Source organism: Bubalus bubalis, chromosome 4, assembly GCF_019923935.1.
Source record: "Bubalus bubalis isolate 160015118507 breed Murrah chromosome 4, NDDB_SH_1, whole genome shotgun sequence".
Lineage (NCBI taxonomy): Eukaryota > Metazoa > Chordata > Mammalia > Artiodactyla > Bovidae > Bubalus > Bubalus bubalis.
In genome coordinates, this window is record NC_059160.1 from 9,598,653 (window position 1) to 9,626,639 (window position 27,987).

General features: G+C 51.5%; 2 protein-coding genes across 15 annotated transcripts in view; one reads left to right on the forward strand and one right to left on the reverse strand.

The window, feature by feature from the left end:
• The window catches only part of SUN2 (Sad1 and UNC84 domain containing 2), an 18,265-nt gene extending 16,209 nt beyond the window's left edge, over positions 1 to 2,056 (forward strand). For 7 of the 9 annotated variants that reach the window (XM_044940858.2, XM_044940859.2, XM_044940857.2 and 4 more), the window contains one exon: positions 433 to 2,056. In XM_044940858.2, coding sequence (XP_044796793.2) covers positions 433 to 546 — 114 coding nt within the window. In that variant the 3' untranslated portion in view covers positions 547 to 2,056. The remainder of the gene's footprint in view (positions 1 to 432) is intronic. The other 2 variants (XR_006550325.2, XR_006550324.2) reach the window with 1 other exon arrangement.
• GTPBP1 (GTP binding protein 1) lies at positions 56 to 26,633 on the reverse strand. Of its 6 annotated transcripts, XR_006550326.2 has the most exons (14): positions 26,222 to 26,629; positions 23,515 to 23,626; positions 17,066 to 17,246; positions 16,158 to 16,506; positions 13,192 to 13,315; positions 12,276 to 12,390; positions 10,224 to 10,368; positions 9,926 to 10,108; positions 9,018 to 9,153; positions 8,224 to 8,402; positions 6,818 to 7,018; positions 4,001 to 4,091; positions 3,440 to 3,575; positions 56 to 2,644 (listed from the first exon to the last, which is right to left on the reverse strand). XR_006550326.2 is itself a non-coding variant. In XM_006071308.4 (12 exons), exons 1-12 carry the CDS (start codon positions 26,411 to 26,413, stop codon positions 4,201 to 4,203), a joined length of 1,998 nt encoding a protein of 665 aa, XP_006071370.1. In that variant the 5' UTR covers positions 26,414 to 26,633; the 3' UTR covers positions 4,098 to 4,200. The 6 variants fall into 6 exon arrangements, 3 of the variants coding, with proteins under 3 accessions (XP_006071370.1, XP_006071369.1, XP_006071372.1); XR_328697.4 differs by lacking the exon at positions 3,440 to 3,575; XR_328698.4 differs by having other exon boundaries at positions 56 to 3,575.
• Positions 26,634 to 27,987: the final 1,354 nt, after the last annotated feature.

The window sequence follows — 27,987 nt, forward strand, 5'->3', positions numbered from 1 at the left end:
GCGTACAGGACAGAGGCTTGATGGGAACTTGACAAAAAAAAGAAACTCTGCTTAATTCATGGTGAAGGAATTCTTTTTCAACATCAGCATATATCAGACTCTCCTAAAAGGTAGTCCTGCTCATGGTCAAAAGGAGCTCCTGTGAGTTTTTCCCAGTTCAGGATGCATCGTGCTCATGTTCAGTTGTAAGGTGGTGTTTCTGTGGCCGTGGGTGCTTCACGCAGCCTTAACGTGCATTCTCGGCCCCTGCAGGACCTCGGAAGCCTCTGGGGCTTCTTGGCCCACCCGCTGGAAACTCTGTTCCAGGGCCTGAAGACAGATTTTTGAAGTCTGGTTTCTCTGCAGAGGCCTGAGGGAGAGGGTGTCTGGCCCTGGGTATGGCCGTCTCCCCTCCAGTCTGCGAATTCTTAGCCTTTGCTTCTCTCTCTGCAGGATCCTAAAATGGCCACGTATCAGGTGGTGGAGCTGCGCATCCTGACTAACTGGGGCCACCCCGAGTACACCTGCATCTACCGCTTCAGGGTGCATGGGGAGCCCGCCCACTAGGCTTTCTCTGTGCTGCTGCCGGCCATGCCCCCTCTCTGGGGTTAGGTGCGCAGCACCCCCAACTCCCCGCACACGCTTGAAGCGCACTGACTTCCAGGAGCAAGAAAGGAGCCCTGGCGCAGTGGAGATGAAAGAACATGTGGGGTTTTCCTGTGCCACGGGCGGCTTGAGCAGTCAGCAGGCTCCATTCTCGCTCTTCCTTCTTCGCTCTCCGCGTGCCAAGCACTGGGCGTCTTCTCCCTCCTGGGAGGGTGTATATATGTAGCATGTTGTGGGGAACTGAGGCGGGAAGAGCGGGGTGATGCCCGTGGTCCAGCAAAGGTGGACCAGACCTGCCTGCCCTTGGCCTGTGTGAGGGACTGACACCTCGGGAGCTGCGCAGATGAAGCAGGTGCCAAAGCTGTGGGTGAGACAGGCTAGGGCCTGGGGCAGCTGGGCTGTGCCCCCTCCCTCAGTGAGGAGGGTGCTCAGGGTGCAGGTCGGAACTGGTCCCCAGGCACGAAGCTCCTGGGAGAGGGCGGCTGGGCTCCTCCAGACACCAGTGCCCTCAGCCAAGGCCCACAGCATTCCTGAAGGGCTTCTGCACACTGTGTGTGTCCTGGGTCAGGGTGGGCCAGGGGCTTCTTGTACCCTGGAGGGTCTGGCTCCTGGGAGCCTCTAGGAGCCTCTCTGCTGGGGACAGCAGTTGTCTTCTCTCTCCTGATGCTGGGACTAGGGCCCGCTCTGCTCCCCTCTCCTGCTCAGGCCCACCTAGTCCCCAGAGCAAGCTTGCCACGTTCCCCCAGGGTGTAGGTGTCCAAACCTGTCTTTGGGGGCAGCCAGCAGTGTTCATGGAGCTCCCTGGGCTCTTGTGGTGGCCCAGTGACACGATGAGAGTGACATTCAGGGTGTTGCTGGGGTGGGGTGGTGTAGACTGTTGGCCCTGCCCCACCCTATAAGGCCCCTGATCCTAAGCCATCCCTGGGGGGCTCATTCAGCTCTTGCTTCATTGTTTCTATTCTGACTCATTTTCTATGGGGAGCAGTCGGGGTGGGGGTGGGGGTGGGGTTGGCTAAGGAGGCGGGGCTGAGGTGGGAGCTTTTGGACCCAGCAGGCCCTGCTCTATTGTGTATATATTTTTCAAGGTCTTGTTTTTTTAACCGAGAAGCTAAGGGCTTGATTTCTAGCCCCGTTCTGTGGGGCCTTGGGTGAATGCAGTTCCTTGTAACCTGGCTGCCAAGAGGGGTCTGGGGCACTGGTTCTGACTCTGTGGTTCATTGTGGCCTGTGGGGAGGGGGCAGGAAGGGCTGCTGTGTAGGTGGGTGCCCTTGGAAGAGTTCCGAGATGTGGCTGGAACAAAGGAGAGGCCCCACAGACCCCTGTGTGTTCCAGCACCAGCCCCTGCCTCCAGACAACCAGGTTTTGTTTGCGCTCTCCTGTCACAAATGCTGCACTATTGGTTCTTAATTTTTTTTTTATCTCCAGATTCTAATTTATGCCTATGCAAAAAATAAATTATGCCCAGGGTTAATGGAGTGTGTGGTGTGGTTCTTATCTGGCCATTGCATGGGACTCTGCTCTTGGGAAAAAGAGAAAGGATTCTTAGCCAAAACAATGTCGCAAAGGCTTACCTCCTAAGCTTTAGAAACCTAACCTTTAGAAACCCAGGCTTCTCAGCTGTGATGGGAGATGGGACCCGAGGCTGGCCCTGTTCTGGTGACTCCTGGGTTTGACGGTGGCAGGAGAAAGGGAGGTGGCTTTATTAGCTACCACTGATGTCCACCGGGAAGCAGGAGGCTTGTCCTGCATCTCTCAGTGGAGCAGGAGATAGGAGTGACCCACTTGACTCAGCTCGTCTACGTTGATGTCGCAATCCCCCTCCACAGGAGTTAGACCCTTGTCCCTTGTACCTGTGTTGGGATGGGACGAGGTAGGTCCCCTGAAGAGTCAGACTCTTGCAAGTTCCGGGGAGCAGGTCCTGGCCCTTGCCTGCATGTATCTCCCCAGATTCAGTGCCTCCAATGAGCAGCTCCAGGTGACAGGGGTGGTTCCCCATCTGGACTCAACATACGCCTCATCCTGACCATGGCACCTGGCCCAGGGCTGGGCCCCATCACAGCTGAGAAAATAAAGGCAGGAACAAGTCAGCAGGGAGGAGCTGGGGGTGAACTGCTATAGGAGAGGGTGCCGGGTGGGATCCACAGCCAGGCCCAAGGCTTTGGGCCAGTTGCTCAAGCCCTCAGCTCTCCACACCTGGACAGAGCCAGTCCCAGGGCGCACTGCTCAGCAGCCGCTTGCTTCATTGCCTCCTGTCTCACTTAACACCGGCACTGTATTTACCACCATTTTTCAACAAAGGCCACATCCCTAAGCAGCACCAGTAAATGGTCTCTGGAACCGACCACATACAGAGCTAAGGGCCTCCGCTCATGCCCTCTGGGGCCTGTCTGTACATATTCAAATCTCATGAGTCCTTCATGGTACAGCCTGCCAGGGGTGGTTCCCCATCTGGACTCAACATATGTCTCATCCTGACCATGGCACCTGGCCATCTTCTCCATGGTCCGTCTCATGATCCCAGTCAAACCTACTCTTCCCTGCACCATGGCATGTTCCTGTTACCTTATTCTGGTGCTGGGGAAGTCAGGAGGCCAGAACAGCGGGCCTGGATGAATTCAAAAAGGCCATACATGCTAACTGCATTGCAGAAGGTCAGGATTTGCCATTTAAGATGACTGGATTAACAACTTTTCTTCATCAGCTATGAAAGGGCTGGTGGTTTGTTCCAAATAGACAGTGCGTAGGGCTGAGACTCATACAGGACCGTTGCAGTCCCAGCCAACGACAGTAAAATGCTGCCGTCAGTCCCCTGGCTAGCAGGTGGGGGCCCGGTGACCACAGAGATAAGACTGACCTGAGTGAAGGCAGAGGCCAGGGTGGAAGCCATAGCGTCTAAATGTAAAGGAAGTGGTTATGTTCACAGACGCAAGAGACAGCCAACCAAATGTGGTTCTGCCTGTTTCAAGGTCCCACATGAAATTCCACAGCACCTGCCATGGGAACCGAGAGCAGGCGTTGCTACTCCACCTGGAACTCCCACTATGAAGGCACCACTGGGCAGGGCCCCTCTAAGCAAAACCAGAGTCAAAAAAGCAAAGGGGAAACAGCCAGCAGACAAAGGAACCAGGGCCGGCCAGAGGACATGTTGGAGCGGGTGACCGGAATGGCTGGGGGCTGGGGGAACTGCTCCGAGTTCTCCTTAACTGGAAAGATGTCATTAGCGCCACCTCCCTCACAGATGGTAGCTGCGAATGTCAAAGAATATGAAGCGAGGGAAATGCCTGGCACGGTCCCAGCCGCACAGCAGAGCCGAGTCCGTGCCACATTTCTCCTTTGGAGCCTGTGACCCAGCTTGTGGACTCTGCTATGGACTTGGGAGCCAGCGTGGGTGAGAAGCCACGCGGTGACCACTCACCGGGTACCTCCCACATGCTGGGCACATCGGGACCTCATGCTCCTTCTCTCGCTGAATCCTCACAACCTGATGCAGGCATTCACCTCTCTCGCTGTGGATGAGGAAGCTGAGGTTCAGAGGATGCCAGCTGGTCCTGGGTCATTGCTGGCCGAGAAGCCTGGGTTCTTGAAGCCACGCCTGCCTGGCAGGAGACTGGGCTCCTACAGACCCCGCCTGCGGCCGGGGCTCCAGGGCAGGCAAAGCAATGGAGGTCCCCGTGGCAGCACCTCCACCTGGAGGGGCTGGGCAGGGAACACGACACCGTCAACTTGGAACAAACTTTTATTTTGTGTGCTGGTCTGGTCGGTCCATGGCCACAGGTAAGTGGTAACTAGAAATAGTTAGAAGGAGGGGAGGAGAGGGGACCAGTGGTCTGGACGCAGGAGGAGTGGTGAAGGGTTGGGGACAGAGGGGAGGTGAGGCTGAGGAAGGACCCAGCCAGGTAGGTGGGTGTCCCAGGCTAGAGAAAGAACACAGCTCTGCCCACAAGTCCACCCTGAAGTGAGGGCTTAGTCCACAGCTCAGGCCAGGCTGGTTCGGGGCCCATGTTGCCCTCTGGCCTGGGCAACACCACTCCCACCCCAGGCAATGATTCTTCCTGAGGGCTTAATACTCTTAAGATGGGTCTGGAAGAATCTTGTTAATACCTCCTACCTGCCCTCCCTGTACTCCAATTAGAGCTTCCCAATCTGGGGCTCGGGCCCTTCACTCTTGTGTTCCTGTAGCAGCCACGCTGGGGCGATGTGGGCAAGGAGGGGTTCTGACCCTGCCTGGCTCAGAGGAACAGCCGGCACCCCCACCAAAAAGATGGGCTGCTGAGTGTGAGCCTGAGCAGGCAGCCCCCAATCCTGGTCCTCAGTGGCCCGAGGCTCAACAAGACTCAGAGTCCAGGTCCAGGCAGGAGGCAGCCATGGGAAGGACAAGGCGAGAGCCTCTACCGTGACAGAATCGGCCAAGGAGGGGTCACCCCAGTCAGCTAGGCAAACAGAAGATTGTCTCGGAGGGGCAAGAAAAGCCATCAGCTGTCTAGGTCAAGGGCGAGGGTCAGAGATGGGGGAAGGAGGACCCTACAATCCAATCGCCAATACCCTCCACACATCTACAGGTTACAGCTTAAGAGCTTTTGGCATTAACTTTTTGGGGGTTCAAGGGGAACAAGAGGGAGAAAGAGACTAGGGAACCACCACTCTTGGCTCTGCTAAGATCCCCAAGAGCCGGAAGGAGGACTCCAGTACCAGCAGACACTCCCACCTGGACGCCCGCAGCCCCGAGGCGGCTCCAGGTGCAGAGAATGGACACAGGGAAGGGGAGGCAGGGCGCGTCAGCCCGACAGCCCCAGAAGGTTCGCACAGACACACACAGACGGACGCACGGACAGGCAGCCAGCTAGCTCCTGGAGGCCGGTGGCCAGCCACAGAGGAAAAAGAAGAAAAACGCCCAGGGCCCTGAACGGCCGCACTCCTGCACCTCAGACACACATCCCCACACACAACCACACGCACACTAGATAGAGAGATAGATATATAATAAAAAGAATAAAAACTAAGGGCCCGGATGTACAAAAGAGGTGTGAGTGAGGAAGAAGGCAGGGAGGAGGGTGGGAGATGGCCAGTCCTCTCTGGAAGTCTGGCCACCTTCCTCAGCTTATAAATTATAGCCCCCCTGGAAAATGGGGGTGGGGGGAATGATGAGGCTCCGGGTGCGGCCGGGGGATGGCGAGTGGCGCCAGGGCTGCTCTGGTCCCTCTGGCGGAGCCGGGGCCAGAGCACTAGGTTCCCTCGGGTGGCGGAGGTGGGCCGGGGAGACTCAGCAGCCGCTGGCGGGAGTCATGCAGGCCCCCTGGGACTTCACCTTGTGACGCTGGCCCCCCCGTCGCCGGCCCCCACTGCTGGGCTTGGGCTGAAAGAGAGAAGGAGGAGCTTGAGAAGCGGTGGCCCGCTGGGCCCGGGGCAGCACAGGGCACAGAGGGGCCGTGGGAAGCGGGGGCCGCCCTTGAGCGAGCGGCTGTCTGAGATGGAGCCGGCGCCCACCCTGCCTTCCTCGCAGGCGGTGGGTCCCAGTGATTAGGGTGTGAGGAGCAGTTCAGGGGGCACACAGGGGGCAGGAGCAAACACGTGCCACCGCTGACAGGTGCAAAGGGAAAGCGTGCAAAGGTTGCAGAGAGGAGACTCGACAGGAGGGTGGGGGGAGAGCAGGAAGGAGGGGTCCAGGCAGAAGCTCTCTCTCCAGAGAGGAGTCAGGGAAGACTCTGGAAAGGAGCAATGTGGGGGTGCCAGGAGACGACTCCAGGGCCCAGAGCTGGCCAGAGGTTCTGAGTGAGAGCCACACTGACCGGGGCCCGAGGCCACCCACCCCTCACGTCACGTCGGGGAAGGGGCCCAGAAGGACCCTTGAAGGCAGCATCTTTCGGACACCCGTGGCTGCAGTGTGCACACATCACTTGTATTCTTACACACACACCACTCGCTCTTATTGTAACAGGGAAAGTCTGACATTTTTAAATTCTATTTCATTAAAACTAAATGCTGGTCTGACTCATTAAGTTGACTTTACGTAGGCCACATCTCAAGTTTGAAAAACACTACCTTAAGAGACCAAAAGCTCCCACTTGGAGAACACTTACAGGCCTGGAGTGTGGGAAACACCCACCGAGGAACTCAAGGACACGGCAGGCTGGCAAAGGCTGCCTGGGCTCTTCTGTGAGTCACCTCCACACCCAACTCTCGCCCCCGCCCGCCTGAGGTGGTCAGGGGCTGGACTGGCCGGGGAAGCACTCACCTGTGGCTGGAGACTGCTGGATGCAGCCAGCTGGGTGGCCCCTAGGGAGCAAGCTTCATCTCCTGGTGGGGGGCCCCCCACTGTGGGCCCTCCAGAGGGGCCCCCCTCTTCTCTTTTGGGCAGGGGACCCTTTTTCGTTGATTGCATTTTAATCTGCTGGGGCTTGGAGTTCATTGGGGAGTTGTTGGTGGTCTGCAGGAGCTGCCAGAACCAAGGGGGTGGGAGTGAGACTGGAGTTGCCAGCCGTGACATGGGCTCAACTGCTCCCGCCCCAGCCCGAGGTCCCAGGGACCTCCCACCCCTGGCCTGGAGGGCCTGGGCGAGGCAGGAAGGGGCTGGAAGGTGGCAAGATGCCCTCTCCCCTCAGTGCACTCGGGCTGCCATGGTCGGGGCCAATGTCTCAGCGGTCTCCACCCAGCCCAGAAGGCTTCCAGGCTGTTCCCCACCCTGGCTGCTCTTCCCACAATCTGTGAACCCCAGCATCTGCTACTCAGCTCAGCTCCCAGGCAGGGGGTCCAGCCTGCCCTGAGCATCAACTGTATCTCCTGCTGCTCATGGAACAAAAGTCTGGGGCAAGTTTTCATTTCAGGCTTCCCAAAGAGACCAAGTGAGTCTCCAGGAGCTGGAAGCATTTGGAGTGCTGCCATCAGAATTCTTAAGAGCTACCACCCAGGAAGCACTGACTCAGAGCCTTCCCTGATGATCCCAGTTCAATCTCAAAGCAGGGAACAGGCCCGGCTGCACCCCCAAGGGCACTAGAGCACGTGCTAGTAGCTTCAGCCCAACCCTCAGCCAGTCCGAAGCAAGGGGGCCTTCAAGGACACGATCCTCCCCTCTCCCCAACACACACTTCAGGCCCAGGGTCACACGAATGGCCCTAAGGCCATTCTGGAAAGAAAGCAAGCCTGAGCCTGATTCCAAGATCTCAGACAGGCTCTATGGAGCAGGGATCAGACCACTTTCTCAAGGGCCCCTACTCAAGGCCACGGATAAAGTCTGCAGGGGGCATGAGGCGGGCTCCAGGACACAAAGAGCTTGAGCCTATGCCCCAATGCTGGCCAGCACTCATTCCAACTGGACCCACTACTGTAAGGGCACTGCCCCAGCCAGGCCACTGGAGCCTGTGCCCAGCTTCTCAGAAGCTGACCCTGCCTAGGCCAGGAAATTCTCCCACCATTCTCTCCTACTGACGACTGCCATGCCTCAACCCCACCTTCTCTCCACCGGGGTCGCCACCAAAGCCCAGAAGGACAGGAGGTCTAGGGATGCCCCTCAGGGCAGCAGAGCAGATGGCATTTGGTAAGATTTCACAGGGCTTCTCGAGAAGAGCATGCTATGCTCACAGGCTAGAACTGGAAGCCCCCGGCACTTCCTGCAGGCAGGCAAGGTGGTCTGCCCGGCCATACCTTAGTGATGGTGCCCACGGCCTTGGTGCGGCCTTCCCGGAACACCAGCCGCTGGTCTATGTGCAGGTACTCAGGGGTCTTGATGAAGCGGAAATGAACGGTGGCCTTGTCCCCAGTGCGCAGACAGTCCTTATCCATGCTCAGGATGGTGGCCGTCTGCCTGATGCTCCCACAGTGCACTGCCAAGGGAGCCAGGAGGTCAGCAGAGGCCTGAGCCACCCAGGGGCCTCAGGGCAGGGGAGGCAGTGAGTGAAACCATGAACCATGCTCGAGCTATGTGGCAGGCTAAACCTGGAGGGGCCAAGTGTGGCTAAGTGAGCTGGAGGCCTGCTCTCAGATTGATCCTGCCTCACACTCTCCCACTGTCCTCCAGTTAATAGACCCCGCTGGTCCCTGGACCCACCGTCCTAGTTCTTGAACACAGGCACTCTGCTGGTATGCATGCCTTCTCTGGACTTTGGGCTTCTTGATGGCAGTGCCCTCACCCATCTTGTCTTTGTCCCCCAGCACCTTAGCATCACTGCCTGGCACACAGCAGTGCTTGGCAGACGTCTGCTAAAGGACTGAGTGTGAGGTCCCTGAGGGCAGGTCCGAGCTCCAGTGCCCAGCGCAGAGCCAGCGCTCGGTTAGTGTTTGCAAGAATGAACAGACCACAGGCTACAGCTTGTAGGTGGAACAGAGGGGATGGCGTCACTAAACAGGACAGAGACCTGACTCTTGGCTGCAGCTGAAACTTTGGGGTGAGGGCTGCTGGAGCCGGGGACTTCCGGCTGGCAGTGCCCTTTGACACCTACCCATTGCCTGGTACCGCGGGCTGATTGTGGTGGGGTGGTGAAGGACCAGGATCTCGGCCTCAAACTCCCAGGAAGCTTGGGGATTCAGGCGTGGAGAAACCATCACCATGCCCTTCCGGATGGATGAGCGCTTGATCTGAAAACAAGAGGGAACCCCAGACCTCAGGGACAGTAATGCCCTGTGGCTTCATGCCCTGGTGTGGCGGGGCAGGAGTCCCTCTGAGAACTGGGACCAACAGGGCCTTGACCTCTCATTGCGCTGAACCACCAGCTTTCTAGGGCAGACTGTCCCAGGCAGACTTTAGGGCTCTGTCAGGGGGGAGTTACTGGGGGGGATCAGGCAAGACTTCAGTCAGAAAGTGTCATTTCAGCCAGACCTTGTGGATGGGCTAGAATTAAGTGAGTGGCAAAAGGGCAAAGATAGGCAAGTACTCAAGTGGGAGAAATAGGGTAAGCACAATACGACTGATGGAAAGTAGAAAGTCTGGCCTTGCTGGTTAATTTGTTTGGTGGGAAAAGTGGGTGACCCAGGAGCCAGCAGTCACCCCAGTCCCCTGCCCCAGGAACTGAAAGCTGAATGGCAAGAGAATCTGCAAGAGACCTCAATAGCCCCGGGTAGAAAGACCCTCTGCACAGCAGACAGGCCCCCAGCTGACCTCACCCCTGGTGCAGGGTACCACGGCCAGACACTGTGTGGAGGAACAGAGCTCAGGAGGCCGCAGGCCTGGGTTCAAGTCCCAGTATGCTCCCCTGACAAGTCACTCAGGCTCTCTGAGCCTCAGTTTCCTCATCTGTAAAAGTGAGGTCAGCACTCCCTGCCTTGCAGAGCAGCTGTTGAGAGCTGGAGATGAGTCAGAGCCCAGCGTGACGCAGAGCCCGAGGGAGCTTGCAGCTCTCTCCACACTCACCTTCTTCAGTGCGAAGGAGGCAGTCTGGCCCCCGCGCACCTCCTTGACAGGCATGCGCTTGCGATGGATGGATTTGACAGCAATCGACAGGAAGTTACCCAAGGGATCTGGGCCCAGCAGCAGCGTGTCGTTCAGCTTGATCAGGCCCCTCAGTGTCGTCCCAGACACCACGGTCCCCACACCCTGCCGAGAAGACCCCAGCCCAGTGAGTCCATCCGCAGCACAAGCTGGCCCCAACAGCCCCGGAGAAGCACCGCTCAGCGCCCCAGCCCTGTTCGGCCCACTGAAACGCACGCACCGGGACGGAGTAGGTGTCGTCAATCTGAAACTCGGCAGGCTCCTCCTCCCGGTAGCTGGTGCGAGGGGAGAGCAGGTTGAGGAACATCTTGAGCAGGTCGAGGTTCTCACCTGTGACGTTGGAGATTTGGAATATCGGGCACATCCTGGTGGGGGTGCGGTGTGGAGACAGAGGAAGAAAGGCGCACCCGTGGTGAGCGCCTGCCTGAGCAGGGAGGAGCAGCAGGAGGCCTCAGACACGGCTGCCGTGACTGAGGGTGCCCCCACCACGCCGTCACTGGCCTCCCAGGCCCCGCCTAGCCCACCAACCCGTGCCTGAGGCCTCGTCTCCTTACACCATTTTGTCCCTGAAATCTGTCCCCTCCTCTCTTGTCTTGGCACCACTGCCCTATTCCGGGAGCTCGTGAGTACCCCTTCTTCTTACAGCACACATCCTTAAACCCTTAACCAACTCTCCACTGATGAGATACCAGCCGGAATCCTTCCTCCCGACACCCCTATCAGTTTATTTCTCTCAGAGTCCTGTATTCCAGCTGGACTGGCGAATCCTCCCTTCTCCTCAAAGCTTTTTTCATTCCCATGCACTTGTTCACTCTAATCTGCCTGCCTGGACTCCTTCCCTCTTATCCAACTACTAAATCCTCTCATCAGGGAACTGTATTCAGTATGAATAGCCCATCTCTAATGCCGCCTCCTTCCAGAGAATCCTTCCCAGATGGGTACCCTTGACTCCGACTTTCAGAAAACTTTAAAAAAAAAAAAAAACACTGAAATATAATATAGTAGTTGATTTACAGTGCTAAATTTTTCTGTAAAGTGACTCAGTTATACACCTACGTATATATCCAATATATATATTCTTTTCTATATTCTTTTCCATTATGGTTTGTCATAGGATACTGAATATGCTACACAGTAGACCCTTGCTACTTATCCATTCTATATATAATAGTTTCCTGCCTATCTGCTATCCATGGTTAATCAAACTTCTCAAGATCAGGAATTACACGTTTGCTACATCTAGAATAAGGACTGTACAGAACAGGCACTCAACAAAATGAATGAACTGAAATGGGGCCAACTGAAACGTACCCCCTCTGCTGGCCAACTGGTGGTACTAAAGACAGAGGTAGGGCAGAGAGAAAGGCCAAAATGTCGGGCTGCTCTGGGTCCTGGAGCAAACAGCCCCAAGACCACGGGAGAAGAAGTGGAGTCAACAAAATTCACTACTACCAAGAGACTATCTTTGACCAAGGAGCCGACCACCCTGAAGACAAGGACTGTGCCCAAGTCAACTCTGAGTCCTCAGTGCCTAAATGAAAAGCCCAGCACAGAACAAACATCCAATAAATATTTATGGAATCAAGGAATTCCCTGGCAGTCAACCACTTTCACTGCTGGCCTGGGTTCAATTGTGGTCAGAGAACTAAGAGCCCAAAAGTCATCCAGCACGGCCAAAAATATATATATATATTTTTAGAATCAAAGGACATGCTAATGAGTAAATGCCAAAACTCATCTGTGATTAGAGAGCTTTTGAGAAACAACAGTATAAAAAAAATTAGGGACTTCCCTGGTGGTCCAGTGGCTAAGACTCTGCACTCCCAATACAGGGGGCCTGGGTTTGATCTCTGGTCAGGGAACTAGATCCGGAATGCTGCAACTAAGACCCAGTGCAGCCAAATAAATAAAATATATTTATTTTAAAAGTCAATAGAAATAAAAATTAAAAAAAAAAATAAAATGTTAAAAAAAAAAAGTCAATAGAAACAGTTATAAAAATGGCTGTGTATCTATCAAACATCAGCCACGCGCAGTGCTAAGTGCTTTACATACATCATTGTCAACACTTACAAGAGCCCTATGAAGAAGATAATATCCATTTCACAGATAAGGACACTGAAGTCTCAGCTAGTACTCCAACTTCAGTGAGGCCAGCACCTCACAATCTGGGTCACCTCATACAGCCCCTGAGCAACACCGCTGAGAGCAGAATCATCTATTTCAACCAATCTCTGTGTCTGTGCCCAAGAGACTGCTCCCTACCCATTACCTCTCAGAGCTGAAGTTGGAGGCTGTAACAATCACATCATCCTTGCTCTGCACCAGCACAGGGATCTTCCGGCAGCCTGGTGACTTCAGCAGGCGCTGCAACAGCTTCAGGGTTTCTTAAAGGGTGAAATGGAACAAAATTAGGGGGACACAGCCTTCTCTTTGGCCAGGCTTCCAAGGCAAGACAGGTCCACTCATTATTGACGCAGCAAGAGACAGACAGATGCACAGTGTTAAATGCCATAATGCCTGGAGAAGAGAAGGAGGGCCAAAACTGGGTGAATGCTTGCCAGAGTAGGAGGAGACTGATGGGGAGTGTGTGCTCAGGCCACAGGTCTGAAACCTGTCAGGTTTCTCCAGAGTCTCTAGAAGACTCACATCCTATACGCAAGTGACTTGGGGGTCCATGAGAAGGACAGTGTTGTTCCCAGAATGCTCTGTTTCCTGGGAAAAAATTCATCTGACAAGAGGATCTCTGGATGTTTAGACACCTGCAGAATCCCTTATGAGGCCCTCCAGAAGGATCCTTCTCTCCCACCATCTCTAGCCTAGTCTTGCAACTTTGTTTTGAAGCCTTTGGTTGCAAAAGACCATCAGACTCTGCCCAAATGTCTCCATATATGCCCAGCTTAGATGGTAAAACCCAACCCCTTCTGCCTAGAACCATCTGAAAAGAGATGCCAGATTAGGGCCTTCAAGGATCCTGCATTTGTAACTAGAAGGAACAATGAGCAGGAGGTAACTCCAGGCTGTGCTCAGACCAAGAGCCAAACAGGGAGGAAGCAGAAGTCTCTGGGCTGGTGGACATTCAGGCCAAGGTCTACGCACAGTACAAGGAAGCAGAAGATCCCAGGCTGCAGACCACCAAGGAGCCACCGTGGGTGACTGTGCCACAGACTGCTGCCGCCTGCACTTACCTTGTAGGATGTTGGCAGGACACATGTCAATCTTGGTGACCACCACAAACACAGGCACGTTGAGGGCCAACGCCAAGCCCAGGTGCTCCTTGGTCATCCCTACGATGCCAGCGTTGCTGCCCACCTGCCCCAACACAGAAAGGACTATCAGGACAAGGGGCACAGAAAGTGCTGCTGGTGGGCACAGGGGCTCAAAGAAGGCTGAGGGAAGAGAGCACTCTCATCTTTGAGGCTACTATCAGAACAGAACACAGGGGCCGCAAGTCTTTGGCCAGAAACCAAACAGCTGTAGCTGAAAGCTGGGCTGGGCACAGACCACTTTAACCTCCCATATAACAAGATGGCCTGTCAAAATCTGAGACTTGGAGGCAATTAAAAAAAAGACAAACTCAGTCTGGGAAAAGAACTGTCCAGAGTCATCAAAGTGGATTCAGTTTAACATCCCTGGCCCCCAGTTACCCTATGTATAAAATGGGAGGAGAATAATATTCACTTTAAAGGGTTCACTTGAGGTTTAAATAAGCAAACGTGTTAAAGGGCCACACGGAACTAGCAGGGATTAGGCCTTCAGGCAAGAGCCGCTGTTACTACTGTTGTCATTCCTTCCTATAATAAACATTTCCAAGTATCATAAAGGCCAGTTACATGAATTAATGCACATGCACAAGTGTGCCTGCAAAAGAAAGAGGAAATTCCTCTCCACTGATATGGGGTACTCTCTAAGATATGTTTGAAGGGGAGAAAAGCAAGGTGGTATAAGAGTGGTGATTAGATCACTGTTTGAAAAAAACCAGCTATAAGACATCCCAGGGAACATCTGAGATAATGTAAACACTTTTAGACTATATACTGTATGATATTAGTGCACTCTTGTTCATCTTCTTGGGTGTAAAAACAGTAGCAGACTGTGCACTGAAGTATTTTAGGACCTGTGAGAGGCATTTGGGGTGAAGAGTCACGATGTCTATAATATAATCTACTTTCAATATACACACGTTTGCTGGTATGATTACAAAATATCTCTAGAGGATGTATAAGAAATTGGCTGTACTGGTTGCCTCCGGAGAAAACGGAACAGAGGCAGGAGAGAGACTTCTCACTCTAAAGTGGAAAGCCTCTAAAGTCCTTAGGTACCTTTTAATTTTTGTACCATATGCATGTATTACTCACTAAAACAAAATAAGGTTAAAATTGCCATGACATATTTATACAGGCCTTCATACATTCCAGAGTGTTTTTAAGTGATGCTCTCACTGGTCATCACAGTTCCCAGGGGAGCTATCACCCCACCAACACAGATGTCCCACACACGTTCCCTCTGACTACACCACGACCTCTCTACCATCTTCCTCCTAAATCTTCCCATCCCTCCCACCACCTTTCCTAACCTACCCAGACCTGCTTCTCTTCTTCCAAGAGGGATATGAGAATGCTCTCTCTCTGCTGTCTCTGTATTTTCAAGGTTTTGGTTTTTGTTTTTTTTTTTGAAATTGACTGCCATGAAACAATAATCAAGTATTTCATTGTTTTCTACAGAGATTTTTAGTATTTAGCTCCTGACCTAAAAGTTAAATAATATATAACATCTCATCTGGGGTGAAGACATGTCCACTGATCACTGTAGCCATGTGGGAGACCCAGGTTTGATTCCTGGGTTGGGGAGATTCCCTGGAGAAGGAAATGGCAACCCACTCTGGTATTCCTGTCCAGAAAATCCCACGGACAGAGGAGGCTGCAGGGCTATAGCCTATAGGGTCACAAAGTGACTGACACTAGCTAACTGTAGCTCAGTTAGAAAAACACTCATTTTAAACTGATTTCTATACCCTTAATTTTAATCCATCAACTGCCCCAAATACACTCTACGCTCTTCCTCTAAAACCCCTTCGGGAAGAGCAGCTTTCCTTGGCCAGTCAAGGTTGGTAAGGGTCCTCTGCAACGTCCAAAGATACAGGAGATGAAACCACACTGAGATCCTAAGAACCTTGGGCAGAGAGCTGACTAGTGTTCACACATATGCTCTGCCTCTCTTTGCTCTCCAGTCTGGAGAGAATGTGCCCGAGAACCTGTTTACTGGGCAACTTGATCAAGTTTGTGCTGAACAGATGCTTTCATTTACTATACTTATTAATACAGGCAGCTGGAGGGACTGGGAAATGGGGAAGGGCTTTGAGAAGGATTTGCCAAAGGAAAACCAGCTTGCTTGCACTCTGTGAAAGCTGTGAAGTCGTGACCAAGGCTGTGGGCCTCACAGACTCCTACCCTCTGGCCAGGAAGATCCAAGAGACCCAACTGCGGGATTCACAACGTGATCCAGCCCAGAAGCCTCTGCTCCCTTCCCTCTTCAGTTTATCCACGTGGTGAGGTGCTGAAAAGTCTATTCCCACCAGACTGTGAGCTCTATGGGCGCTCAGGACAGCCTGTTCACAGCTCTATTTTCAGGCCTGGCACAATGCCAGGCACACAGAAGCCTCTCAACAAGTAGCTGGGAGAGGCGGACACCAGTCCCAGGCTCAGAAGAGACCACCTACTAGCCCCTCAGTGGCTGTCCGTGCTCTCGCCTCCACTTCGTCCCCAGGCTGCCCCATCTCTGAGAGTGCTGCCCAATATCACCTCAAAAATAGCCCGACCCTAGGAGGAAACACCTTCCAGAGGTGTTTCCTTTCAGAAGGTAGTAAGAAACGCCCCGGGAGAAGCCTCCTCTACACCTCTCTGAAAAATAAGAGAGGTCTGCAGATGACACCCTGGTTTCTCTTCGAGGATCTCTTCCTGGCCTCACCTAGCAGAAAGATCAAGGTACACCCTTGAGAAGACCGGGCACCCTTGCAACACTTGTCGTTCTTATCCGGTTTCAAGGCCCTAAACCAAAAGGCTCCTGTCTCAGAACAATTGTAAACACCTGCATACCACCACATCCCAGGAGCCGAGCCGAAGCCCCCCGCCCTCCTCAGCAGCACCTCACTTACCATGAGCATGCAGAAGTCAGGCAAATGGCCGGTCATGCCAAAGACAGTGGTCTTCAGGTACTTCTCATGGCCGGCCAAGTCGATGAAGGTAATCACCTTAGTGGATTTCTCACAGATCTTTGTCCACTCCAGGCTGCCGCCGTGGCTGTCTGGCTTATTTACCACATTTCCTTCACTGTCAAAGCCCAGAATGTCGTTGCCCACGCTACTGGTGCGACCCGACTCAATCTCATGTTTGTGGCGGAAGAGTTTCTGGCGGGCAAAGCCTCGCCCATTGTCCAGCTCCCCGTGTGTCAGGACCCCCAGAAGCGTGCTTTTGCCAGCATCCACATTGCCCACGACTGCTACCCTGCGTGTACACAAACCCATACATTTGTGTGAGAGTTGGTGGGTGAGTGAGAGTTCGTAGGTGAGTGAAGTGAACTCCAGCAACTGGACCTGTAGGGACGGGCTCACCCCTGAGCCTCTCCAGTTCTCTGCTCCTTTGAGTCATGGGTGAGCACGTTGGGAATGCTCTTGGAGCTGTACCCAGGGACTAAAATGTTACTCAGGAGGAACTGAGCTCCCCGACAGGAGCCCTAAAGCCAAGAGGGGCACACGATGCTCTCCTCCATGACCCTGGTTTCTAGCCTCCCAGGCTGAGGGGACAGCAAGTACCCCCACAAAGTGGCCACAGAACGCAGGGCTGGCCTCCCTCCCACTCTTTCCAAATGGGAGGATTTAAAGATGAAAAAGTATGGAAACATAGAATGGAGCCATTGATGTCACTGGACACTCTTTTCAGGCCTCAGGAAGCAAAAGGATGAAGTGAGTGTGCCCGGTGTCAAAGGCTCAATCACCATTCTCTGTGGTGCCCGGGACCCCAAGGTCATGCTGCAGGAGACTTGGAACTGTTCAGGGCCCCTCACCTGACTTCCAGGAAGTCATTGTCTCCTACTCGTTTTCGGACCAGGTAATCGCGCACACGGCCCCCGGCCTCTTGCCGCTCCCGCAGGAGGATGACATCAGCCTCTATCTGCTCTGCCATGCTCTTCACGGTGGCGTAGGAGGCCTCCATGTCAGCTTCACTCAGCCCGTACTCAGTCCCATCTGGTGACAAGAGTCCACACATCAGCTGCCACCAAGACAGCCAGTTAACCACCCGTCACCAGGGCCCCACCCTGGGCACTGCAGGACATGGCTCTCTCTCTACCTGACACTTCTGACACTCGGGCACGTGTGGAGTTCATAAGTAACAGGGCTTCCCCATTAAGCAGGGCAGTCATTAATTCCTTCAATGGTAATCACGGAGACTCTCCCAGGTTTCATGCCAAGTCTCATGCTGGGTACTGGGAATACAGGTGCCCTTGGCGGGTTCACAGCCCAGCCGGGAGAGACAGGAAATTAATTAATTGCCATACTGCTTGAGTACTGTACTACAGAACAGTACAAAGAGAATGTAAAGCATGAGCAACTAGCATTGCCTAGGGAAGCTGAACACAGCTTTGCAGGGTGCTGACTTCAAGCTGGAACTCCAAACATGAAAAACAGGCCTGCAGAGAAAGGAGGGAAGACATGATAGGCAGCAGAGCAAAGCATGGAGCCCGGCAGATCACGGCACATTCAGGGACCAAGAAGCAGCTTGGTGTGCTGGGGAGCAGGATGTCAAGTGGCGGGAGACCACGTGACAGGTGGAAATGGTCAGGCAGGTGAACATCACACAGCAGCAACACACACATATACCAGGGAGGGAAGCCTTGGTGGTTACACGGGGGAGTAACATGATCAGATCACTGTGGGATAGAAAGATCTCTTGAGCAGCAGTGTAAAGTGTGTGCTGGCAAGCGAGAGACCAGAAACAGGGAGCCAAGTTTAGGAAGGAATTCTAATAATACAGTCAAGAGATGACAAGGACAGGAGACACAGGAAAATGGGGAGAGAATTTACGAACAGCTTTAGGGACAGATTTTTCATGGAGGTGGCTTAGGTGAAATGTCCAGCAAGGAGCTGGAAAAACTGAGTCTGAGCTTAGGATGAGGGAGGAAGGACCAATCAACCAGTAATTTATGGAGTGCCTACTGTCTGACAATCTGGTCAGGTGCTTCCCACACAGAGTCACACTTAATTCCCACAGTAGCTGCCTCCGCTTTCCTCCAGCCTGTCTCCCCGAGAGCACCCCTGCTCCTTCCCTGGGCTCACCCGCAGCATGTGCCCCACCTCTTTTCTTTTCTGCCTCCCAAGACCCTGCAGCTCCTCTCATCCGCTTCCACATCTCCCCTTACAAACAAGTTCAAGCCATTCCTAAACTAAAGGAGATCCACCTCTCCCCCTGCGCCCAGCAAATGTATCGTGCTGCCATCCCCGCCAGAGGACACTTGGTGACTGCACCTCCTCACCACCTACTCACTGATCTGATGCCTCTGGAAAAAAACTGGCTTTCAAGTCAGCAGACACCTTCTACCCCCTCATCCAAAGTCCTTTTCTCAAGCCCTGCAGAGTCAACGCCACTGGACACCGTCCCTCTGTTGACTGAAGCACCTCACTCCCACTCTGCTCGCCTATAACCCGAACTCTGTTTTTCTTTTTATTTATTTACTTTTGGCCATGCCTTGCCACATGTGGGATTAGTTTCCCAACCAGGGATCAAACCAGTGCCCCCTGCACTGGGAGCTCGAAGCCTTGACCACTAGAGCATAAGGGAAGTCCCCCAGATTCTCCTGCTTCACCTCCCACCCTCTGGTTCCTCCTTCTATCTCCTTTCCTGTCTCTTCCTGCTCCTGCCCCTAGATGCCAGCCTTTTTCAGTAGTTGGTCAGTGGCCCTCTTCTCTATCCTTGAACATTCCCCTCGACTATCTGGATATTCTATGGCTTCCACTGTCATTTGAAAACTAAAAAAAACATTCATAACTAGTCCTCTTCCCAGAGCTCTATCCACTCCCTTTTTAAACAACAGCGCAAAAACTAACAGCATTAACAAAGCATTTCAGTCCTCCCTGTAGCCCTATGAGTTAGATACTACTGTTCCCATTTAGTATTGGGGTACACAGAACCCAGAGGTCTCAGAGCTGGGAGGGAGCAGAGGGGCCATGGGTCTTCTGATTCCACACCTAGAGCCTGTTCCTTTGGCAACGGCTCCCCTTAATGCCAGACCAGTTCCTCCTCCTGCCTTCCCTGTTTCTGATGACACCACTATCCTTCCAGTCACCCAAGATTAACACTCATCTCTCTAGTCCTGCCAAGTCTAGCTTTCCTTGTTCCTGCTCTCCTTTCTTTGCCAGTCCAATGTCACCAGCCTGATTCAGGCCCTTATTTACCTGAATCATCACAAGATCCCTAACTGGTCTTAACAAATCCCATCTGTTTCCTCCAACCCATCCTGCATAGATGCACAAGCTCGAGTTCCTAGACAATACACAGCTCTGACATTGTCACTTTCAAGTCAAAACCTTGGAAGGGCTCCCCAGGTCCAGCAGTGTCCAGTTCTAATTCCTTAGAGGTGTCCATCATTTACTCCACGCCTTTCCCATCCTGCCCTCCTATATTCTGTTCCAGTGCAGATGGCCCAGTCACCATCCCCCATGTTTTCTGCACTCTGCCAGCTCCACACCTTTGCTCATGTATTTCCTACCCTGGAAAGCCAATCAGCACATCTTCACTTGTCAAAAGCCTACCCATTCTGCTCCCTTATGAAATTTACCACGAATAGTGTTTTGGATGTGTCTTCACTCACTATACGCAAGCATCTCGAGGATAAGGACCGTATCTCAAATATCCCTGGACACTCCATGAGGGGTGCCTTTCCTATACCAAGTCCGCAAATGTCTGCAAAATGCTAAAACAAATGAGCAAAGAGGGAGCAGTTGGGTCAAGGAGCTTCTAAATGCATGGCCAACTAAGCTCTGGAAATCCTCTAGAGTAGAGAAGGGCTTGGAACTGTTCCTGAGAGAAGGCTGGCTGCCTTGCCATTCTGGCCAGATCCCCAAACTCTATCCAACCTTTTCTGCTTCTGTTACATTGAAAAGTAATGCTTTCAGGTTCTATCTCACACCAGGAGGCAATCAATAGCGTCACCTATCCATCCAGGGCTCCCAGCTATCCATCCAGGGCTCCCAGTATTCTGTGACTGAAAATACCCCCAGTCACATCAGCCTTCTCCAGCATGTCCTCACTTGGTAGGAGTGGAAAAAAAGCCAAGGAGAAAAGTCAGAGGTCCAATCACTAAGGGCCACATATTAAGCCTCGCGGGAAGCGAGCCAGATTTCAGTCCTGCTTCCTGACTCACCCTCCTGCTCAACATGCAGCAGGGGGTCCCCATACTTTTAGGGTACAAGTCTAAACGCTTTGGTGTGGCATTCAAAGACTCGCAGAGCTGGGCCCTGACTACCTGTCCAGTGTCCCTTCCTGACACTCCCAATCTCACCCTCATTGCCACTTTACTGAATCACCTCTGATCCACCAAAAACTCCACAATCACAATGCCTCCATGCCTCTGTGCTTGTGGCTTTCTTGGCTCACTAACTACTGCTTCCACTCATCTAGGAAACTCCTACTCATCGTTTAGAATTCACTCATCGGGCACCTCCTCCTTCAGAAAGACTTTTAAGCCTTCTCTGACCCTGCCACAAACTTATAATACTCCTCCCACATTTCCTGAACTTTTAATGCAGTACTTAGTTCTTAGAAAGTCATGATTTAATATTTGAGGAATGAACAAGGTTCTTTTTGAAAGAGATCTCATGGTAAATCAGTATAACCTGGAACCTTTAAAAAATGACTAACTACTAATACTAGCTAAGCATTTATATAGTGCTTACTATATGCCAAGTGTTAATCCTCACCATGACACCACGGGCTAGATTCTATTATTATCTCCATTTTAAGGCAAGGGAAAGAACCCGTAAGGCAAACTCAGACCTGCCAGGTTCCAGAACCTGACCTAACTACAGAACTTGAACTAACTAATCATGGTGCCTCCTTTTAATATCAGTCTTAAGAATGTATATTTAAAGAGCACAATCCTCCACCCTGCTTAGAATTTTTTAATAACCTAATTTATCTATACAAATTTCTCTGAGGTGGGGGTGGCGGTGCGGGTGGTGGTACCATTAGCCCCATTTTACAGATGAAGGAAGCAGTAAACAGAGGGGAAGCACCAAATACAGATGAAGCTGACCCCTGGGGCTCTGCATCTAGTTCAGTCTTCCATTTGAAGTTGAACTTGTTTAACTAGTTGTAATCTTTTTCTGCTACTGCTAAGTCACTTCAGTCGTGTCCGACTGTGCGACCCCATAGACAGGAGCCCACCAGGCTCCCCCGTCCCTGGGATTCTCCAGGCAAGAGGAGTCACTATGAATCTAATAGTATCCAATTGGTAGATGCCAAGATAATGCTTGGGTGTGTAAGATACATGTTAATGAATGTTTGTTCTTATGCTTTGCCATGGGAGGGTTAATTAACTGTGAGCCATCAAGGTCTGGTAAAGTTCACTAAGAGTTCATATTAAAGAATAAGGGAGCAGTGGGGGCTTTACAGGGCTTCCCTGGTGGCTCCAACCGTAAAGAATCCGCCTGCAATGCAGGAGCTGCTGCTGCTGCTGCTAAGTCGCTTCAGTCGTGTCCGACTCTGTGCGACCCAGTGGACGGCAGCCCACCAGGCTCCCCCGTCCCTGGGATTCTCCAGGCAAGAACACTGGAGTGGGTTGCCATTTCCTTCTCTGGATTCAATCCCTGGGTTGGGCAGATCCTCTGGAGTAGGGAATGGCCACCCACTCCAGTATTCTGGCCTGGAGAATTTGATGGACAGAGGAGCCTGGCTGGCTAGGGTCCATGGGTCGCAGAGTTGAACTCAACTGAGCTTTAAGAATCTGCATCTTCAACAACCAGTCCCAAGACTTGTCAGAATTGACCTAGATGTGGTTTTCTTCAATTTTATATGTTTGAAGTGATCTTTGAGTGGTTCATCCTATTACAGCAGGCCAGATGTGACACAAAGGCTTTTCAAAAGGCTACCAATGAACCCCTAGTCACCAAATGGAATGGCTTTTTCTGAACCTAACTCTCCCTGCTGTCTCTGTAATACTTGACAATGCTGACCATCTCTCTCTCGACATGAACCTCCTGCTTTGCCTATCTCTCTCACCATGCCTTCTTTAAAGTGATAAGACCTGGAACTGGGGAGGTGGCAGCAAAGACAGAAAGGAAAGGATAAACATGAGAAACATTTCAAAGGAAGGCAGAGCAGTATTGGGAGATCAAACCCTTCTTCCTTGCGTCAATTTTGCAGCATTTCTAAATGCTGTTTTCTACTAAGTTAATTATGTATATGCCATCTTTCCTTCTCAGGACAGAGGACAGATTATAAGTATCCAGTGTTTTGCAACAGTATCAAGACCTTAGAAGGATACTTAATAGATATTTGTCAAACAGTTCAAAACTGATTTTGAGATTTCTACCATCTTAGACTCACACTGTAAAAGAATTATTACCTGTCTTTATAAAAAGCTACATTCAGTGAAGAGAATTAGTCCTTTAACGATGCATGGAGGCCTACTTAAACTTGCAAAGACCACAGACAAGATCTAGTACAGGCTAAACTGATAACTGTTAAACAAGCCCAGCTGCCATTTTAGCAAAGATAATGTCTAAATGAAGGTAAAAGTAAGCAGGCTTTGCATTGAGAGTATAAACTAGCAATGACCGGGGGTGGGAAGCCCAGGATATAATCTGGGATTCTGTCAGGGGGATGGCCTTCCTCTAAAACAATGGGCCCCTAAAGTGGAATAAGAGGGCTAGAGGGCAATAACAAGTCTCTTCCAGAATGGCAACAAGCCTACATATGTGATAGGATCTCACAGCTATTCCCACTGAATGGTCAGTGTGGACCAGGGCAAGGCAGCCTTGCTGAAGAGAGAATTCTGGATGTCCTTTTCTTGCTGACATCAAGAAGTATCACAGAGGTTCTCTGCTAAGCAGGCAACAAGCAGCAATGGGATTGGTAAATCAGACTTGGAGGGGAAGACCTAGAACTACCTAGGGAAGACTTAATTCTAGACCTAATTGTGACTTACTCTATTATCTCAGACAAGAAGTTTCCTTGCTCTGTGCTTCATCACACCTTATGCAAATGCAGGGTACTGGAAGCAGAAACGAAGCTTCTGTAAAATCTCTTGGAAAGTGAATCTTTAAAGTCAAGCACATTAGGACCACTAAGGTGGGAATTAACATTATCACGTTGTACTTTCACATTCTCCCAAACAGTTCTGCAGACACTAAAGAATCACTGCAACTGAGACACACGAACAGGAAAAGTTGGTAAGAGAGGGAAAATGTGCTCTAAATAATGTTTTTAAATATAAAGTGAAAGGAAAACTATGCTCACCTGATCCCTGCCCAATGACATATATGGTCTCTCCGCATCCCTCGTCCATCCTCTCCCACATTTGCCGAAGTAGGCTGTCATACTGCTCTGATGTAGGGCTCACTAGAACCAGCTAGAAGAGAAACCAACAGCCTTAGGACCACACTTACTAGAAGAGCACCACAGCCAAAGCAGATCAATAGCCTGACCAAAGACCCTGACTGAACCCCACTGCGCCCTGATCTAAACTAGCTTCGCAGCCCTCTCATGGCCTCTTTGCCTCTCCTCAAATAGCCTTTGAGCTCAAGGCCTTATGAGTTTGTTCGAACCCCAATCCACAGAAAAGAGGGTGTGAGCAGCCTGCCTCCTGCTGCTTAACACGAGGGGCAGGAGCCACAGGGACTGACAATGTGGCATTGTAGGCAGAAATTAATGAGCAGTGCTTTACACCTACATGCCAAGGTCTTCTACCTGCAGCTTGCAATTCACAGGACAGGGATCTCATATACTACCATGCTCTCCATCCAAGGCCAATGGTTCCCATAACAACATAAGAATTCTGTTCCATCTTGCCTTGGCTATCTTGATTATTTAGGAATGGGCAGTAAAAACTGCTGCAAGATTTATCTTTATCAACAAAACACCTTTACCTCTAAGATGGGTATCAACACCATCATTTTGTGAATTTCTGCCAATAACATTAAAATATCAACCGTTTATTTGGGGAGGCTGTTTACCAACAGGCATGTCAAATCCCATTCTCTAACTGTCATATGTGACCTTGGACAAAGAACTTAACCTCTGAGTCTCAGTTTTTTTTAGTCTACAAAACGGAGATACTATTACCTACCTCCTAGGGCCACTGTAAAGACCAAATAAGATAACATGTAAAGCATCCACTCCACAGCTCAATAAGTGGTAATTACAGTTTTCTCCACCCAGTCATTCCTAAATGAAACTAGATACTGCAATTCACTAATTCTCTCTCTCTTTGGAAGCTCTCAGAGTCTTATGTCCATCCCCACATTTAACTATGGCAAATATATACACTTACAGCTTCTAATCTTTCCCTCAGGAATCAGTCTATTTAACCTATCTCTTCTCTCTCATCACATCAGTTTTTTTCAATATCATCAATATTAATTTACATAGTGTCTTTAAAATAATGAGAAAGACTTCCTCAGCTTCATGATGAAGACACACCTCCCTACCCTAGAACATTAAATAAGTTGGTCAGGAAATAAATCTGTTTGCAACTCTGCTGGGCCATTTCCCACTGTTTTCAGGCTTCTTCAGCACCTTGGCCATGAACTGACATCTAGTTCATCTGCTTCCAAGTCAAGTGCATCTCTTACAATTTCCTGAGTTGACTCATCAGAGCCTGTACTTTGAACCTAGGTGCTGGGTCTTCTGCATTGTGTCCCATTGCCTCATACACTTCCCCTGATCACCCTCTCTTTGAACCTGGCCAGCCTCATTATGGCATTAGAGGCACCAGAGAGGACCCTGTGCTAAGCTGGAGTGCTGGCTTCTAAGCGCTCAGTGGAGACTAGAGGGAGAGAGCTGTTGGTTTCAAGAAAGTTCTCTCCAGTTTAGATCAAGTTTCATGAAGTTTTGTCACCACAGACTAAAAAATCACAAATCTTTTCAAAACTCATTAAACATCTCTATTGTTAGTATCCAACAACAGGTAGGAGGTGGGATGGGTGTGCTGTCTTGCATCAGCTGCTATTTAATCTGCACAGAGAATCATCAGTTCCTTCAATTCCCTTCAAACATTTACTGAATAGTAAGTAACCGGCAGTGTAGTAGATTTCTTACATACGTTTCTCATTTTTACTACGTATTTGTACTAAAAAAAGATGATAAAGCTGGAGAACTGAGAGGTTAAGACACTTTCCCAAGGTCACAGAGCCTTTTTAACTGGCAGGGCAGAAAAGGGAACCCAGCCTAGTCCGACTCCCAAGCTAGCATTCTTTCCTTTAGCAACGTTAGGAACCTTCAAAACGCCAGTCCCAAATTATACTTAATTATTTATCCCCGCCCCCACCAACGCCAAGCAGAAGGTTGAGCCCTTAAAATCCTGCCCACCTTCGCAAAAGCTCAGAAAACACGATCTAAAACGTCCTTCATTATTCCAGTCATACAAGATAAGGTTCCATTCCCAGAAGACGAAACTATGGGTCATGCCCATCTTTCACTTTTGTTTTGGGTGGATTTCTAAAGGAGACATTCTTGACTGAGTGACTACTTAATATTGCCTTTCTCGACACCAGGAAGAGCCGCAGCTGCCTCCCGGCCCCCCCTTGGACTACCTGATCCTCCCGCGCTCGCCCTACCAGAGCCACCTTCGACCCTCGGCTGCCGTGGACAGTCCACGGAGAGAGTCCCTCTCGATGTTCCGGGGAGGCGGCACCGCGTGGGGACCGCCACTGCGCGGCCAGCTGCCGGCGTCGGGCGCCCGCGTTCCACGTGGCGGAGCCGAGGGGTTGTGATCTCGGCGGGAGCCGGACGGCGGGGAGGCCGGGTGGGCGCCACCAGAGAAGGACGGCGGTGCCCGCAGGCAGCCGGAGCCGCCCCTAGCCCGGGAGCCCGCCGCGCGTCCCGCACTTACAGGTGGGCGGGCTTGGCCCCTCCCGCCCCCGCCGTCGCCCCAGAGACGGCTCAGCCCACCGCCCGGTTCCCCCTCAGTGCCCTGTCCCCTCAGCCGCCGGCGCCCGGGGCCTACCTTGCTGGTGAGGTCCAGCTCCGGTTCGCCGTTGAGCGCCTCGCCGTCCTCGCTGCAGTCCGAGTCGAAGCCCCCGTGGAGCCGGGCGGCAGCCGCAGCGGCTCTGGCCGCCCCCGGAGAGCTGGGCTCGGGGGCGAACATAGAGGCCGGGACCGGCGACTCCATCGGGGAGCGACTCCGCTCCGCCGCCATCTTTAATAACTTAGGCTAATTCGTAGCCGGCCTCCCCTCCCTCCTCAGCTTATTTGCCTAATCTATGCGCGGTCACGCCCCCAAAACCTTATCAGAATAATTTATGCGAAACTTCTCCCGCCGCGTAGAGGGTGACACGTATCTCTAGCTAAGAAACAATTGACCGGCCCTCTCGGCCACCAATCGCTACAGCTCGTTCAAGTACCTAATGAATAATTAATGAGGCCCAAAGCCCAACAACAAAAGTCTGGGACGTCACGCGCCTTGATCGTAGCTTTCAAGTGGGCAGCACAGTGTCCACGCTACCGGCCTGGAGCCTTCCCGCCAATGGTAGCAGAGCGGTGTACGACTGACACATCAGCCAACCAATAAGGAGAGAAATACACTTACCGCCCATCACTCCCCTAGATTTCAAAGGCGGTGCTCAGCTTCCAAATCCTGCAGTAAGATTGTCGGGGGCGGAGAGCCTTCCGATGATAGACAGGGGAAAGGCCCAATCCAGTCTTCGGATAAGTCCCGCGCCCACGGAGATTGTAAACTGAGCAAGGCACCTCCCACTCAACTCAATGACTCCAGGCTGTCACAGAAGACGGATTTTCAACCTGCTGGCAATCTCCAGGCAATTTTAATAAGATCGATGCCTGGAGTACTATAGCAGCCAGAGCGCGGCAATTAATTAAATGCTGACCTTAGGGAGAATTCCCCATTCATTGTCTCTGCGGAGAAAGCAATTACACGACCAAAATGAGGCAACCAGCTCAAACAGAAGCCAAAAGTACCTCACCACATGTGTAAACTGAAAGGCGAAACTCTAGTGTCTGCTAAGGTAGCTTCCTATGGGAGATTCTTCCAGTGTCATCAGCTGTGGAAAACTCCAACTCAAAACACTATCAATACCAGTTCTACTGTCTTGAATTCTTCTTCCAAAAGACTGAAAAGCTTGAAGTTAGGGATTAGTCAAACTCTAATGATGCTGGCCACGGCCACTCGTCCCAGGCAGCAAGCAAGCAAGAGCAGCCATTTGAGTTGAGAAGATAACATACCCAGGTTTAGGGGTCTGAAAACACAAAGTTTAGTGAGCAAGAGACCGAGTTCCAAAGAGCCTTCAGTTCCAAGGCTCTACTTGAGAGTTAAGAGACAATTCTTGTTCCTGTTTGCAACCAAATCTGTACAAATACAGCTGGGAATCTGGAACAAGAAGTCATCCAAATCCAAAGGTTTTGATCAGTTTTTTTCTTCCGGAGAAATTGCTCACCATTAAACTACCGCACAATTGCACTCATCTCACATGCTAGTAAAATAATGCTCAAAATTCTCCAAGCCAGGCTTCAGCAATACGTGAACCGTGAACTTCCTGATGTTCAAGCTGGTTTTAGAAAAGGCAGAGGAACCAGAGATCAAATTGCCAACATCCACTGGATCATGGAAAAAGCAAGAGAGTTCCAGAAAAAACATCTATTTCTGCTTTATTGACTATGCCAAAGTCTTTGACTGTGTGGATCACAATAAACTGTGGAAAATTCTGAAAGAGATGGAAATACCAGACCACCTGATTTGCCTCTTGAGAAATCTGT

Excerpts from the sequence above, each read along its gene's own strand:
- GTPBP1 (XM_006071307.4), bottom strand. The coding sequence starts at position 26,413 with ATGGCGGCGGAGCGGAGTCGCTCCCCGATGGAGTCGCCGGTCCCGGCC. Across the intron at positions 17,247-23,514 it reads TGTCATTGGGCAGGGATCAG|ATGGGACTGAGTACGGGCTG; the intron begins GTGAGCATAGTT and ends TCTTGTCACCAG. Across the intron at positions 8,403-9,017 it reads CCCGCGGTACCAGGCAATGG|TGCACTGTGGGAGCATCAGG; the intron begins GTAGGTGTCAAA and ends CTCCCTTGGCAG.